Source organism: Calypte anna, chromosome 3 (assembly GCF_003957555.1).
Source record: "Calypte anna isolate BGI_N300 chromosome 3, bCalAnn1_v1.p, whole genome shotgun sequence".
Lineage (NCBI taxonomy): Eukaryota > Metazoa > Chordata > Aves > Apodiformes > Trochilidae > Calypte > Calypte anna.
Window position 1 is genome coordinate 39,906,220 of NC_044246.1, and position 14,706 is coordinate 39,920,925.

Below are 14,706 nucleotides of genomic sequence, written 5' to 3' on the forward strand. Positions count from 1 at the left end.
TTTAAAAGTGACAAACTTTAAAGAAGCTACTGGTGACAGTGCTCATGACTCAAGTGTAGCTTTCACACTGCTAACAATGTTTCCATGCAAATAACTTCTATGACAGTAATTTTGCTACCAAAGCAAAGTAGAAAGTGTAATACAAGCTCTTTAAGCTCCATGGAGACAGTAGTGCTCTAGTCATGCTCAGTACTGGAAATATTTCCAAGTCATTAGGCAGGAAAGATTTTTCTAGGCAAGACATTTACTATAAGTATAGAAATCTCCATCTTCCTTCATTTTTCTTTCTGTAAATATCTATCACATAGCAAAAGCCCCTTTCAGCTAGCCTGACTGTATAGGCTCACTCAGGTTGCTAGTCTTGACTCATGAATCTGCATATTTTTTTCAGTGTTGGTTAGCTGGAAGTTTTAAAAGCTTAAAAAAAAAACAAAACAAACAAACAAACAAACAAACAAAAAAAACCAAACAACCAAACAAACAAAAAACAAGAAGAAACCCCACCAAAAACCTGAGCTTTTACAATAGGAATGAGAAGGGTATGTCTCAGCCACTGGAAACTTGGCAACTAGTGATGCAATTTGGGTTATGCTGAAGAGAACTTCCAGTGGCATTCTCCCATGAGAGTGTCTGTTCTTTTAGAAGTTAAAGGCACATCCTTTCCCAGTGCTTCTTGACAGTGGACGCCACTGGGGAGAGAGCAGAAACGTAATGCACAGAATTAGAAAGATCAGCTTATTTCAGACATTTCTGATACTGCCCCAACAGTTTGTGTCCTGAGAATATGGCAAGGCAGCTCTTGCAGTTTACAGGACACCTGAACACTCTTTCTCCATAAAGCATGGTCCTGCTGTTTGCTTGGTTTCCTGGTGTGTGTGCAAAAGGCTTAACAAGAAGAGATGAAGGGGCAAGGGTTGCCTCCCAGAAGAAGTCAGCATTTCTATGCTTTTCTTGTTCTAGCATTGTTTCCATTGGTTTGCTTATATGCTGGAGTGAGTTAATCATTACAGGATAAATCATGACAGGATTTTTTTTTTTTACTGTTTTTTAAAGGGTGTAAAGTGGAGAGGGTATTGCTAATTTGTTCCTCACATGAAAGAATTGTCTCTTACAAACTAAAAGACTCGGGCTATTTGATGGTAAATAACTGATTGTATATATAATCAGGACAAAGCATGGATGTACAGACAACTTTTGCTAATAACTGTATTCGAAATTTGCCCTAGAATTGTATAAACATAACTTCCTATGCAAAATGCCTCATCTTCCACAAGAATAATAGTAGTTTAATTTTAAACTTTAAGGTTTCTTTTCTTTTTTCAATCAGTTCATATGTTTTAGTTAATTTGCAAATCCTGTTCTAGTTAGAAGTTACCTGATCTCTGCTGTTCAGAATTTAATGAGATTTCCTGTTGTATAACAAATCTACTTTGACTCTTTAGTGCATATTATGAAAATACACGCCTCCCAAAAGTTGGGGCTTGCACATTCAATTGTCTTTTTAGTATTTAGAGGCTAAAGAATCTGTTGTTTGAACTGCTTTGCATTGTTGTAACCTGAACTGACTATAAAATCTGATTTCTGACTTTTCAACTCTAGGAATCTCTACCACCTGTCCAGTTTGACTGGAGTAGCAGTGGCCTTACTAACCCTTTAGATGGTACGTCTCTCCGTAGAGCCTCTAGCACCAGAGCTAGAGATAAGAAAGCTACAAAGTTCAGACAAACATCTATCTGCTGATTACTTTTTTTTAAATATACACACACACACACACATATATATATAAATATATATAATATTTATTTCTTATTCCTAACTTTGGAAATTCAGGCTTTCTTTCTGATTAACTGTGCCCCTATGTGAAGTATTATGTAATCTGAAAAATACTAAGCTAAGTATTCTTTTAGATTCCTGCCATATGCTAATGACACAGTGGCAATATTAACAATTCATTATGTATAACTGTACATTATAACAGAACTCTGATCAAATGAGCATTTTAGATTGACAAATTCTATTTCTTTGAAGTATTTTTCACCAATGAACTGTCTCTTTAGACATCCTTTGAATGACAAACTTGTGTATAGTGGCTACTTCAAAGCACAATATTTTGATTGCAAACTGTTTGCAAAAGCAACACTTCCTGAGCTGAAAGTTTTCAGATTTACAGATAATTTTATATTTCAAAAAATATGACTTCATCTGTCAGCAACTTTGCTTACACTCAAGAGCTAATTATAGCTAATATATTAAAGAGGTAGCTACAAACTTATTTGTAAATGTATATACTTATCACATAAAAGATCCTTCCTCTATGTCTATTTTAATAGCAAAGTGAGTTGTGCCACCGCCTCCAGTCTCAGAAATGTAAGTGCATGCAAAGGAAATAAAACAAGTTTAGGAAACTTGTTTGACTGTAAGGAAACAGATACCTTTATGAGGAACCTGCTAACAGTAATTAATTCATGACACACAAGTTGTTCAAAAGCAGGCTAAAATAAACTGCACCTCTTACTTCACTGGTGTGTCCTCGTGGGGTATTTTCAGAACATGTAGGACATGAAGAGTTTGGATAGCAATATCATGGCGCTGAAGGAAAGCCTGGATGGACCCTTTTGCTGTTGTCTGGTGTCTTACTACTTCAGTCAATCATCATGATTTCTTTTTAACAAACAACTTTAAAATGTGTATTGGTTTGATTTCTGTTTTAGTACTAAAGGGGAACAGTATAATTTACCAGTGAGGAACTGGATATGAGTGGCATTTGTTACCCTGTGTTCACACTAATATAAGATAATTAAAATTAATAGCTGAAAGCTGCTAAATAAAACTTTACAGGTTTTTTGGGGTTTGTTTTTTTTTTTTGTTCTTTGCTATTTGGGGATCTGCTAAGTCTTCCTTATGAAAGAATGGCTTTTAATTTTAGTGAGGGGAGAAAAAGCCTGCTATATTCTGTCAATTGACCTATATATTGTTTCCCTTTAACTGATCACTTCTTTCTCTGGGTCGTGCTGGTTCTCTTTCATTTTAGATCGAAATAAATATATCTATTTTAAAGTTACTAGTGTTTATTTCCTTGCTGCATTGTACATGAGGAAATGTGCACTGAATTAAGTTGTTAACATTTTAGAAGGTACAAACTAATACTGTAAGCATTGTTTTCATGTCAATTTTTAAATTGCCTACTGAGTACTAATTATAACTTGCATGTTCAAGTGTGTGTCTTACCCCTTTTTACACATAAACCCCTCCCTTGGCTTACCTTCTATATGGCTGCCTACCAACACGGTCACTGAATTTCAAGCTAGTGGAGGTTCCACTCTTCTGAACCTTGATTTCTTTGGGCCCGTGGATGACAGTAGCTCTAGCAGCACCACCACAATCCCAGGTCAGCAGAGTGTTAAAACCACAAATGTAATATCGTAACAACTTACTAAAAGCATGAGCACATCACTTGACTTTCCTATAAACAAGGAGAAATTTTACCCTGTGTTTCTCTGAAATGTCTCTCTACTGCATTTTCCTTTTAATCCGTGTTCTGTTTTCTGGTGTTGTGTGTCGAGTGCAAAGTGTTTAAAAGGTACTGTTGGCTCTGTATTTGTCACACGCTGAAGGAATGAATGGCTCTTATGCTCTTGCAAATAAGATGTTAAAACACTTATTTCAAATGAGAGATTTTGAAAGTTAACTTTTTTTAAGCACTCAAGATAGATTGCAGTTTCCTATTGATGTTGCAATTCCAAAAAAATGAGGCTTGTGCTCTCTTCTAAACTTGTCAATAATTTATAAGATTATAATTCCATCTGGAAGTTGTGTATGAATATGAAGTTATGGGGCTTCCATATCACTGCCCTGCTGGTGTTTGCTGCTGTTTTTATGAACTATTAATGATAAAGTGAAAAAAGTGTTCTAACATCATTCATAACAGAAATCAAGGATAGTTGCATGTTCGTGGGGCACTAGAACTTCATGAACATTAATTATGAAACTAGAGCTCTTTTTCTGCAACTTCCTTAAAAAGGAGATGAAAACACCACTTTCCATTGAAAAATGTGTGAAAGGAATTTAATTCATTTATCACGTGATATTGACATGCTCTTAACTATTTTGCATGAGATTGGGAAAACCTACACTTAAAATAAATTTCTGCAGGAGTTTAAGGGAACATTTTGGGGATTTATCTCAGTGCATAGGTTAAGCAGATAAGGCAAATATTTTTTCAAATGCAATGCCTGAAGCCATGGTAATCACTTTGTTCGTAGGGGAGGTCTTTTTCATCTTAGTGGTTTTAATTTTTAAAAATTAATTTTTAAAAGGTTTGAGGTTATCCCACATTTCAAGTAAGTGCTTGTAGTTATTATTATATATTTTTCTTCGTAAGAACCTGCTTTTTTAGTTTTGAAATCTGATCACTGAAGGCAATATGTGGCATTGCAAATGTCTTTTTATTCCGCCCTTGAGAAATGTCATTGTCAGATAAAAAATGGCAGGTTTGTTGTGAAAGCAAATGGTAGCAAATTCAAGATGCTTTTTAAGTGAGTGCAAGTCTTATGGACACAGAAATCATCAGTACCCAGTGCCTGTGCTGCTCATGCAGTCAGGTGTGTGCTGGTATCCTCCTGGTGTGCACACTTGAAGTGGTTACTGGAGGGATACTCAGCCTTTTTATTGCATTTTTTGGTTTGTGCTGTTGTTTCATCAAGTTACAGGTATTATCACCATTCCTGGTATGCCCTGTAGTGACTATTTTTGGGTTTTGGTTTCTTTTTTTGTTTGTTTTGGCTTTTCTTTCCTCCTGACTTGTTTCTGGGAAAGTCATTTATTTCTTGGCTTGCAGCTCGTGTGTTTGTGTGTGTGTTCAGGAGCTTTGTGTGGGGTTTGGATGGCTAACTTCCCTTCAATATCTCATTAAGGTTCTGCAGTGCTTCCCTTAAGTAATGTATAATCATTTGAATTAAATGGAGAATATGCAACTCTTAAAAATTAACTCAAGTCATTGAAAGACAAATTGTATCTTTTGGCTTAAAGAAGAAACTTTTATCAGAACTAGTTGTTCTTTCTCTGAAGACAATTTTACTTAGTACAGATCTATGCTGTATTCTTCTCAGTCGAGTATCATCTGTAGCCAGAAGAATCACTTTTTATGAAAATCTGCATGAACAGGTTACTAATTTCTAGTACGTTCCTACAGATTTAGTATATTGTTTTATTTTTTATTTGGTAGTTTAACATAAATGTAGCTAGGTAAGAGATGCCTAAAGAACAGTAAATTGAGCAGTGACTTTGCACTACAATGAAAATTAAGTCAAGACTATAAATGTGAGTATCTAAATGATGTGACTTACAAGGTTGCATTTCATACTTGTTGCAGAGTTGCATGTCAAAGGACTTCTTCCTTCAGTTAGTTTTACAATTTGTACCTTAATGGGATTTCGCAGGCTTCTGCAAGTCAAAGTGTGTTTCTTCAAGTATTCCTCTCCATGTTTGAAAGTGGATATTTAATGGAATAGCTGGGCTTTTTCCTCTTTTCAACTTCTGTAAACATCTGAAACTACTTAAAGTCTTGGTATACTGGTCTCAGTACAGTATATATTTTGATATTTTGCATGAAATTGGATTACATCAATGTGGAAAGTCCAGACAATTGAAAAATTAAAAAAAAAAAAACAAAAAACAAAAAACCACCACAAACCATTTAGGTTGAAAGAAGAACTGATTAATTTCTAATCAGCTCATTAAATGGGCCACATCTCCCTCCCTCATCCTCCTCCTGCAGCTTTTCTTATTTTTAGCTTTTTGGTCAGCTTATTTTCCTGACAGTGAAAGGGTACTTAACCTGTGCACAAATGACCAGTGGTCAAGACACTGCTTGGCAGAGTTCATGCAAATCAGGCATGAGGGTTATTAACCTCATCTGTTAGCTCACATAGTGCTGCACTTATTGAGTGGAAAAGACCAGACAATAGAGATAGGCTTATTTTTATTTTTTTTATTTTTTTTTCCCATTTAGTAATCTTTTGTTGTTTCAGGATACTTCTCAAAGTGTCTTGATCCAGGCATGTAAACTGGATAAAAGCACCAGCAAATCAGTTTATAAATTCTTCTTTTGTATATTAGGTAGCTACCTGGGACGACTGTGTCCAAATATTTGCAGCATTTGTTTTGTAGTAGTATGAAATGCTTCTGTGTTGTCCAAACCAGGTGAGATTACTGTTACACTTGTTGTTTAATATATTACACACAGGTGGCTATAAAACATGATGTTTCTGTATTTAAAAATCTACACTGTTTTCAAAAAATATGTATAATTGTGGACATTGCACATGCCCACTTCATTTAAACCCAGGAAGCATGAAATAGCTGCAACTAAGTAGGAGAATATCACTGGTTTAAAATGCTTCTGAGCAGAAAGAATGAGCTGTAATAGTCTTTCCTCTAATTTATTTTCATAATTCTAATTTCTAGAAACTTTTTTAAAGAAAGCATTCTTAAAATCTGGAAATGCTAGGGCAACTTCTTACTGAGATGTGATGCTTGATATTAAACAGGAAGGATTTCACCAATTTTTTTTCTTTTTTGGATGCGGGTTTTCCTTGTTTGCATTGTTTTCAAAATTACCTCTTCTAACCTAATTTGAAGACCATTCACAACATATGTGATGATAAAATTTAGCCTCCAAGTTAAGATGCCTGAGAGTAGAAAACCAAGGCTGAAGCATCCAGGTACTTGATACTAAAATACTTGAAAATGGAGCATGGACTAAAATTTTTTGTAGCATTACACATATTAGTAAATAACTATTTTTAATGCCATTCCACTGGTATGTATTACAAAAGCTGCTTCTCCTCACTTGATTTTTATTTTTTTTTTAACACAACCTGTTGTGAAAAGCAAGATAACTAAATGTACTCTGATGCATGCCAGTGTTGTGTGTAATCTCTGGTTAGAGAGTTGCTCCCTGTTAACATGCAGTGTTCCCTTATTACAAAGTTGAGTACATGAAGTAATCCAATTTAACACAGCTAATACTTTGAAAATGTTTCGTTCTAAAAAGTAAATCGAATTTGTTTTGTTTGTTTTTAAACTGAGACCTTGTATGGGAGACTTGATCCAATGTGTGTGTGTTTTGTAGTAGAACTGTAAAAGCTACTGGAAAAGGGTGGAGAGAAGGGACAGTGTCTCTGAAACACAGATGTGTTTGGTCATGCTCTTTTCATGTCTCTTGAAATTATGATTCAGATGTTTACAGAAAACAGTCTCTAGAAAGTTGTTCTGTGGCTAATTATGGCTATACTTGCCTCCAACCATCACTGATTATTGTTTTATACTATAAGGTGTGGACCCCGAGTTGTATGAATTGACAACCTCAAAACTGGAAACTTCCAATGCAAGCAACAGAGTGACTGATGCGTTTGCAAGACTGATGTCCACAGTGGAGAAAGCAAGCACATCCACAAGGTAAATACTCTTTGGTGTGCTTTTTTTAATTCTTTGTCTAAGGGTGTCAAGAAACGTGAGGAGTGTATGTGTGTCAGAAGTTCTCGAATGATCAGGCCTTAAATTTCATAAGTAAATCAAAATATGAAATTGATAGGTACTCTAAACTCTAAAACAAGATGGAAAATGATTCCTGAGCTGAAAGACAATGATCACCAGTCCTGAAGTGGAAAAGCTAGAGTGAAAGTCTGAACTGGAGGAATTGACTTCCTGATGAACAGAGATGTTTCCTGAGAATGTAAGGTTTAACTGAACCACACACCTGGGATGTGGGCAAAAGACTCTTCTAGGTTGTCTTGTATAATTCATAGATATGAAGTGTTCCACAAGTGAAATTATTAGACTGACTAATAATTATGGCAAAATTTGTCCCTTCCTATGTCTATTTTTAGCATCTGTCAAAAAATCAGTGACCAAACATCGTACTCATTTTGGTGTTGGAAGTTAAAGGTTTAGGATATCCCTTCTTTTTCATGGAACTAATACAAAGTTCTGTACTATTTTATAGGTAAAACCTATATAAAGGCTTTATGATGTCAAATGTTTTCCTTGAAGTCTGTCCTGTTGAGTGGGTACAGAACAATCCCTCCAGTTATAAACTTGTATTCTTTAAGATTATTTTTTGAATGTTATTTTCACAGTAGGAGCCTGGACAGTTTTAACATGTAACTAGTGTCTGTGCCCTTTAAAAGAATCTCTGAGTGATTCCCATCAATTAAAACACTTACTTTATTGAGGAAGTGCATACCTCAACATGCAACAAGTATTAGTTGCTTTGCATCTAATAGATAGCAACACATTTTCACTCATCACTGAGCTTTAGAGTTTATTCAGCACTTTAAAACTAGTTGCTTTTCCATGCAGCATAGCACCTGAGGAGGCACATCTGATGAGCTGAAGTAAATGCAGTTACTTGTAGTGGTGGGAGATAGCTGACTTGCCTAAAATGATTAAAATTTTAATATTCAAGAGCTCCTTCAAAACATGTTCTTTCACTGAGAAAACTATCTTGCTAGTTTTCCTGAAGCGAACATGTTCACAGTGAACACTACTAACAAAGATCAACAAACCATGACATTTCAAGGAAGAACCAGTAGAGGGAACTCCACACTTCAATGCTGTTTTTTGTCTCATTGCCTATTTTTCTATCCATGACGTGCATATACTCTTTCTGATGATACTCTAGTGGAAAAGTTTGACTTTCACTGATTAGAAAACATAGCTACTGTTGAAATGATTTTGTAATATGTTCTAATTTAGAAGTAACCACAAATTTACAGCAGGACATACAAACTTGAAGTGTATCTTTATTAATTATTTTATCTCCATCCATAGATTTGTACCTGCTTGCTTGCTTGAAAATGTCTTAGCTTACTTTTTCTTTATAAATGAACAAGGAAGGCTGCTTTGCTTAAATTAGTACTGACCTTCATTTTCCTATATTGTTTTTTGTTGTGAGGGGATTGCTTTTTCCCAGTGCTTCTACAGTGCACTCGAAAGCTCTTACTTGTGCTGCTAAAGCTCTTTATCCAGATGGCAAAGTTCTTCCTCTGTGCCAGAGAGCATTGCTTGCTGATAGGGAGATACTTTAGGTCTGTGATGAGCAATATCAGGCTGTAGAGGGGGGCTGGGGACCTGAGGTTGGACAGTTAAGTTTAGAAGCACATAAGGATTAGCTGCTTTAAAGCATCTGTTTTCACTGTCCCATACATCTTGTATGCTTTTATCAACTAGGAATTTTTAAATTTTTATTCCTCTTTTTATTCCATGCTCTCCAAAAGAAAAGCAGTCTGTTTTTCAAGCTAGAAACCTTCAGAGATATGAGGTCTTATCTCAGCACTATGCCAAATATGTTGCTGTATGCTAGCTTTTTCTAATAAAATTGTTTTGGGTTTTTTATTATTCTTTCTTAATGGAGTGGAGACTTTTAAAATAAGAGTGGCAGGGTTACAGCCAGCTCCACAAGGATGACATTCGTGCACCAATCTAGAAATATGGGCTATTGGCAATTCATCATAACTGATTTAGGGATGATGTGCCAGTGTCAGCTTCAGTTGTGCTATCCTATGTCTGTCTGTAACTTGTCTAAACTCAGGATCTGTAAGGATAAAGTTTAGAGTGAAAACCACCATTTTTTAGATGTGAGAAGCCGTGTGAAGGGTCATCTTTGTCTGAAATAGCATCACCATTTGCTTGCAAACCCACCTCTTGAAGCTGGAAAGTAAGTTTCTCAGGAGAGTGTTGGGAGAGGAGGGGAAACTTGCCCCTCAGCTTGAGCCTGGAACTGTGACCACAGCCGTAGGTGTGGAAAGTCAGGGATCCAGTGCAGCATTCCACTGAGACACTCCTGGTTCCATAGAAATGGCAGAGATCAGTTTATCTGCTGTCTTCTTGAAGGAAAGCCGAGCACTGGTACCTTTCCAAGAAATGGCCAAAACCCTCATTTAAACTGGAAATACTCCTTGTGGGTGGTGTTGAATGGAGCAGGCTAACTCTGAATTACAGAGAGATTTTTTAAAGTGCATTTTTCTAATCAACTCATTGTTGCTGCTAGAGCCTGACCTTGATGGTGCTATCTGCTAAACCCTTTGCACACAAGTGAGGACTGAAGTCCTGAACTACTTGAAAGCTGCAGGGGCTGGAATGCAAAACACAAAACTGAAGCATCAGTGACACATCAACAAAGCATTCTCTGTTTCTTGCTAAATTTTCTTCCAACAACTTTCTTGTCTGTCAGTCTAATTTACATACAGTCTAATACATGTTAAAATGCCTTTGAAAAGGAAATTTGATGCCAACAGGTAGAGAGACTTGTAATTATTTGTTTGGGTAAAGGCATCCCCTTTATCTTGGTAGGAGCTGTAACCTAGTGCAAGAGGAGAGATAGATGTGGGCAAAGTGTTCTGTAAAATGTGCTTTTAATACTTGAATAGGTAGGGACCCTGTTTTGAGCCAGTGTTGGGTCCTTGAATGTTTTAATAATCAAAAGTTCTGGTTCCAAAGCAGATAGAGGCCAGACAGCTGCCACTGAAAAGTCCATTTGGCTCTGTTAGCCTTGGTAGCTAGAAGTAAAAACTGCAGGCGTAGAAGCTCTGCCACGGCTCTCCACTGACCAAAGTTTAGAAAAAGAGTCTCTTGACAATGGGACCATCTTCAGCAAAAGTGGTGACTGAATTTAATGCACCTGAGATTGTTCTTTCTCTTGTCACTGACAAAAGGCATCATAGTTTCTAGGTAATTTGATGAGCTTTAAACAGTCTGCAATGGTGATGCTACTTTGTATTTTAAGTGAAGAGAATTAGTGATTAACTCTTTAGGGTTCTCTGGTAAAATTTGCTGCCAAAGGTGTCTTACACAGAAAGGATACTTGCAGTGTCCAGTTCTACTGTCTTCTGGAGAAACCTGCCCCTGTCCATTGAAAGATGGAGATTCTAGGCTGCATTATCCCTCTCTCATCTATACCTGCAACTTGGTCATAGTTAACAACATTTGCTGTGTAAGTGTGTTAGTTTGTCCTTTACAGATACTTTTTAGAGAGCACATGAAATAGATAACCTATTGCAAAGGCCCCCAACCATGAGGGGAACATTCAGTAATTGGGTGAGATTCACATGTGGCTGCTCACTGCTGTGCATGTTCTCTGGTGATGTTGCAGAGATCAGGTAGTACAGCAAGAGCAATAGTATCATCCTGTGATAAAGGTCCTGCTTAATACCACCAAATAAAATGCAGCACTGCCTCTGGGGCCCAGCATCACAATTTTTTGGCATGCCACACTTGAGCAGAGGAGGAAGAGGCATATAAATAGCAAAGAGTGTGTGAGCTCCATCTTGGTGCCTGATTAACAATTACAGGAACTCCTTTTAATGCAGATGTCTGAGTCAGCCCTCTTCCTTTGGCTTCCTCTGTCAAACACTTCTTTGTTAGCTTGATCACCAGGAGTTTGTACCTTTAAGAGGCTTGTGGTAAGTGATTACTAATAGTGGCACCAGATACTGATAACACAGTGGTGGGTGACAACCACATTTCAACAGCTCAGAGATAGTCCTTCGAGTGCAAACAGAGCTGACTGTGAAGTTGTTAGAGAAGGAGGCACACACACTGGCTCTCCGCTTCTTCCTTCAATAAATCCAGCACACAGCTTTGTTTATGCTCCAGAATTTGGTAATTTGCCTAGTCAGTGGCTCATGAAATTCCACTGCAGCAGAGAAAAGAAAATATTGCTATTCTAGTGAAGGAAAGTCAGATTTAGTATCTAGACTGCCTCATCTAGAGATCTTTCATCAAGCAGAGATTTCAAGTAGCAAACAAAAGCGATAGTTCAGTGTCAACACAAGAATCAGTGATGTCAAGGATGAGTTTGACTCCTTTTGTTTTTTCCTTCTCCTCCTAGCTTAAAAATTTGGAGACTGCTGCTGAAGCAAACACATAGGCTCTTGCTTTCCCTGGATCTCTGATCAGTTTAGGAAACAATCCTGATGGGTGCTGAAAAAAGAAAATACAAGTACATGCTGCTTTGTGATCTGAGTGGTGATTGCCTTCTCATGGGCTTGGTTTAAAGTTTATAGCTAAGACAAGATACAGAAAGGAAATAATCTAAAGTGTTCTAGGGAAAGGCAGTTTATTTGGTTCAAGCCTTTTGACTCAGCTTTTTTGCCCCAAAGATTGGGGAGCTTGTTTAGCTAGGGTATAGGATGTTGTTTCAGAGTATAGCAGGTGCTTTTTTGGAACCAGAATAGTGTTTGATGGAAAACTGAGTATTTCTAGTAATAGGCAGTATTCTACAAATACAAGCCAGGTGTCTGTAAAATATGGATGTCTGTGCAGGGGAGGGGAGTCATCTTCAGGAGTCTGAACCAGTCTTCATTTGGCTTAAGAACTGTGACTTCCTTGCATAATAGTGAGAATCTAGTGACATGGGATTCAGACCTCTCTATTCATTTGCACTCAGTAATTCTTGTGAATAATGCAAAAGGCAAAGTGAACACCAGTGATTCTCAAACTGCTCTATGTATCATTACGACTACACATACTTCAAAGCAAACAGCTTCAAGTTGGGAGCCACCTTTTGCTGCTGCTGAGCCCCAGGGGAAAAGAGGAGCTGTGGATCACCAGGAAGAGTAATATGATGCATGGTCTCATGGGATATGCAGCTCAAGTACCTAAGAATAAGTAGATAAGAAAAATATTTCTTTAAAATTATTAGGAACTTCTTAATGTCCTTTCAAGATTTTTTCCTTGGTTGGTTGCTTTGGCTTGTGGGTTGCGCTTTTTTTTTAAGATTATACTGGATTTAGGTTGTTTAGAAGCAATGCTCCTTTTGTCTTATCCCTAGAATATGGGCATGGTTGTTTCTTGAAGTGAGTAGTCCCAGAACAGCACTGCCCCAGCAAGGAAAAAAATATATACAAATTAGCATCTGAATAGGAAATTAATTTTTTTTTTCTTTGTAACAATATTCAGGAACACTCAGGAACACTTTACTGACTTTCTTTGTTAACATTTTCTTGCTAGGCAGGTAGGTATTATAACATTAGACTACCTTCAAGTAGTTTACAGAAGTGCCTGTCAATGGGAGACACTGTCAGAGCATTACTTTAATCAGCGTTTTTTTCAGTGATCCAAAGTGTATCAGGTACTGGATTAATGCACTTTGTTCTTTTCTTCTCAACAGGAAGCCTAAAAAGGAAGAACATCTTAGTGAAGAGGCTGCCAAGGTGATTTCTAGCCTTCCTGACTTAACTTTCATGCATGCCAAGGTGTTGATGTTCCCAGCCACATTAACACCTTCAACAAGCTGCCAAGAAAAGGTAGACTAAAGTGATGTGAATTGGACGTTTTCTATTGATTTTTTTTTTTCCCTCTGTGGGTCGTAAAAAGCAATCTTGCTTTAATTAAAAAAATCAAGTTCAGATGATTTGTTGGTAAGCAGCACTAGAAAGGTATACATAGTAATGTATATTTATTTACATACAGGAGTCCTAAATTTATATTAGAGAAAAATGTAAATAATTGGGGGTAAATCTTTTTGAAGATCTATTCTTTTTGTTGTGCTGGGGTGTATACATTTATGTCTTTGTGAAATACACTGGTGGTGTCCTTCTTACAAAACTTTAAAAAGGTAAAAAAAAAAACCAATAAAGAAACACATAATGAAAACTTCAATCTTCACAATCAGTGAAGTCCCCCTTAAAGGTTTTTAGATTGCATTGAGCATCTATTTCTTTCCTGCATATATTAAAATACGTGTTGCTGGGAAAAACCAAAAGGTTACGTTGTCCTGTTGTGGGTTTTCAGTTAATGTCATTTCTTTAAAACCCAATAATTTCTTTTATATTTTAACAAGCTTAAGATCTGTTTTTCCTTTTCTTCTCCTCTCTCTCTTCCCTCTGTTTGATTGGTTGGCTGATCAGTTTCTGTGTTCTTAAACTTCAGTAGTGTGACTCTGTCACTATATAGCCTTTTGAAAGGTATGCTGTCAGTAACTTCTTGTTCCAGCTACAGATTACTGTCTAAAAACTTGATTTTTTTTTTCTCTTTTTTATTTTGGTCACTAGAAGGTTGTCTACTTTTAATCAGTTTGATTTGGAAAAGAAGGACCAAAACTAAATGAATGTCTTACAATGAAATTTACCTGTTAAAATTTTTTTTCTGTTGTACCACTATTTCTGTTTGATTTTGCACAGTGTAAAATGACATAATCATAGATTGCTATGGTTTTAGGCTGTATATACAGTAAAAAACTATGGGTTGTAAATGTCTGGGGAAATTCCTATGGAAAAAAGAGAGCTATGTAGAAGAACCTCTGAAAAGGTCAATGTGCATGCCCAAGGTCTTTTGAGATTTAAGTGTGTAAATTTCCTTTTAGCTTACACAAAATAAAATAATTTAAAAGATGTCCACGTTTACAGTCTGCCATCTTTTTATGAAGAATATATGCATTATTCACATTTCTGTTTATGGTAATACTGATGCCTGCATTAGCAGTAGAACCTTCTAATTTGTGTTGTGCAGTTCCACCAAGGACATCTGTCAGGGTCCTGCAGAAGGAGAAGCAGACTTCTCTTTAGTTGTCCTGTATTCCTGTATCTCTGAACGTGTTGTGGCGTAGTCTTTTATTTCTGTCACCATCTTCTGGCTTCTAGGCTGATGTGGCTCAAAACATGTTGGTATTTTGGGTCAGAGACTTCTTCAGAAGAACTGACAGAT

The 14,706-nt window shown here is 36.7% G+C and overlaps 1 protein-coding gene across 3 annotated transcripts in view; it reads left to right on the forward strand.

Moving 5' to 3' along the window:
• The window catches only part of AFTPH (aftiphilin), a 47,370-nt gene extending 32,975 nt beyond the window's left edge, over positions 1–14,395 (forward strand). Inside the window, exons 7-10 of one of the 3 annotated variants that reach the window (XM_030447615.1) lie at positions 1,600–1,660; positions 3,305–3,388; positions 7,335–7,458; positions 13,172–14,395. In XM_030447615.1, coding sequence (XP_030303475.1) covers positions 1,600–1,660; positions 3,305–3,388; positions 7,335–7,458; positions 13,172–13,316 — 414 coding nt within the window. In that variant the 3' untranslated portion in view covers positions 13,317–14,395. Of the gene's footprint in view, positions 1–1,599; positions 1,661–3,216; positions 3,389–7,334; positions 7,459–13,171 lie in introns of those variants that run through there. The other 2 variants (XM_030447616.1, XM_030447617.1) reach the window with 2 other exon arrangements.
• Positions 14,396–14,706: the final 311 nt, after the last annotated feature.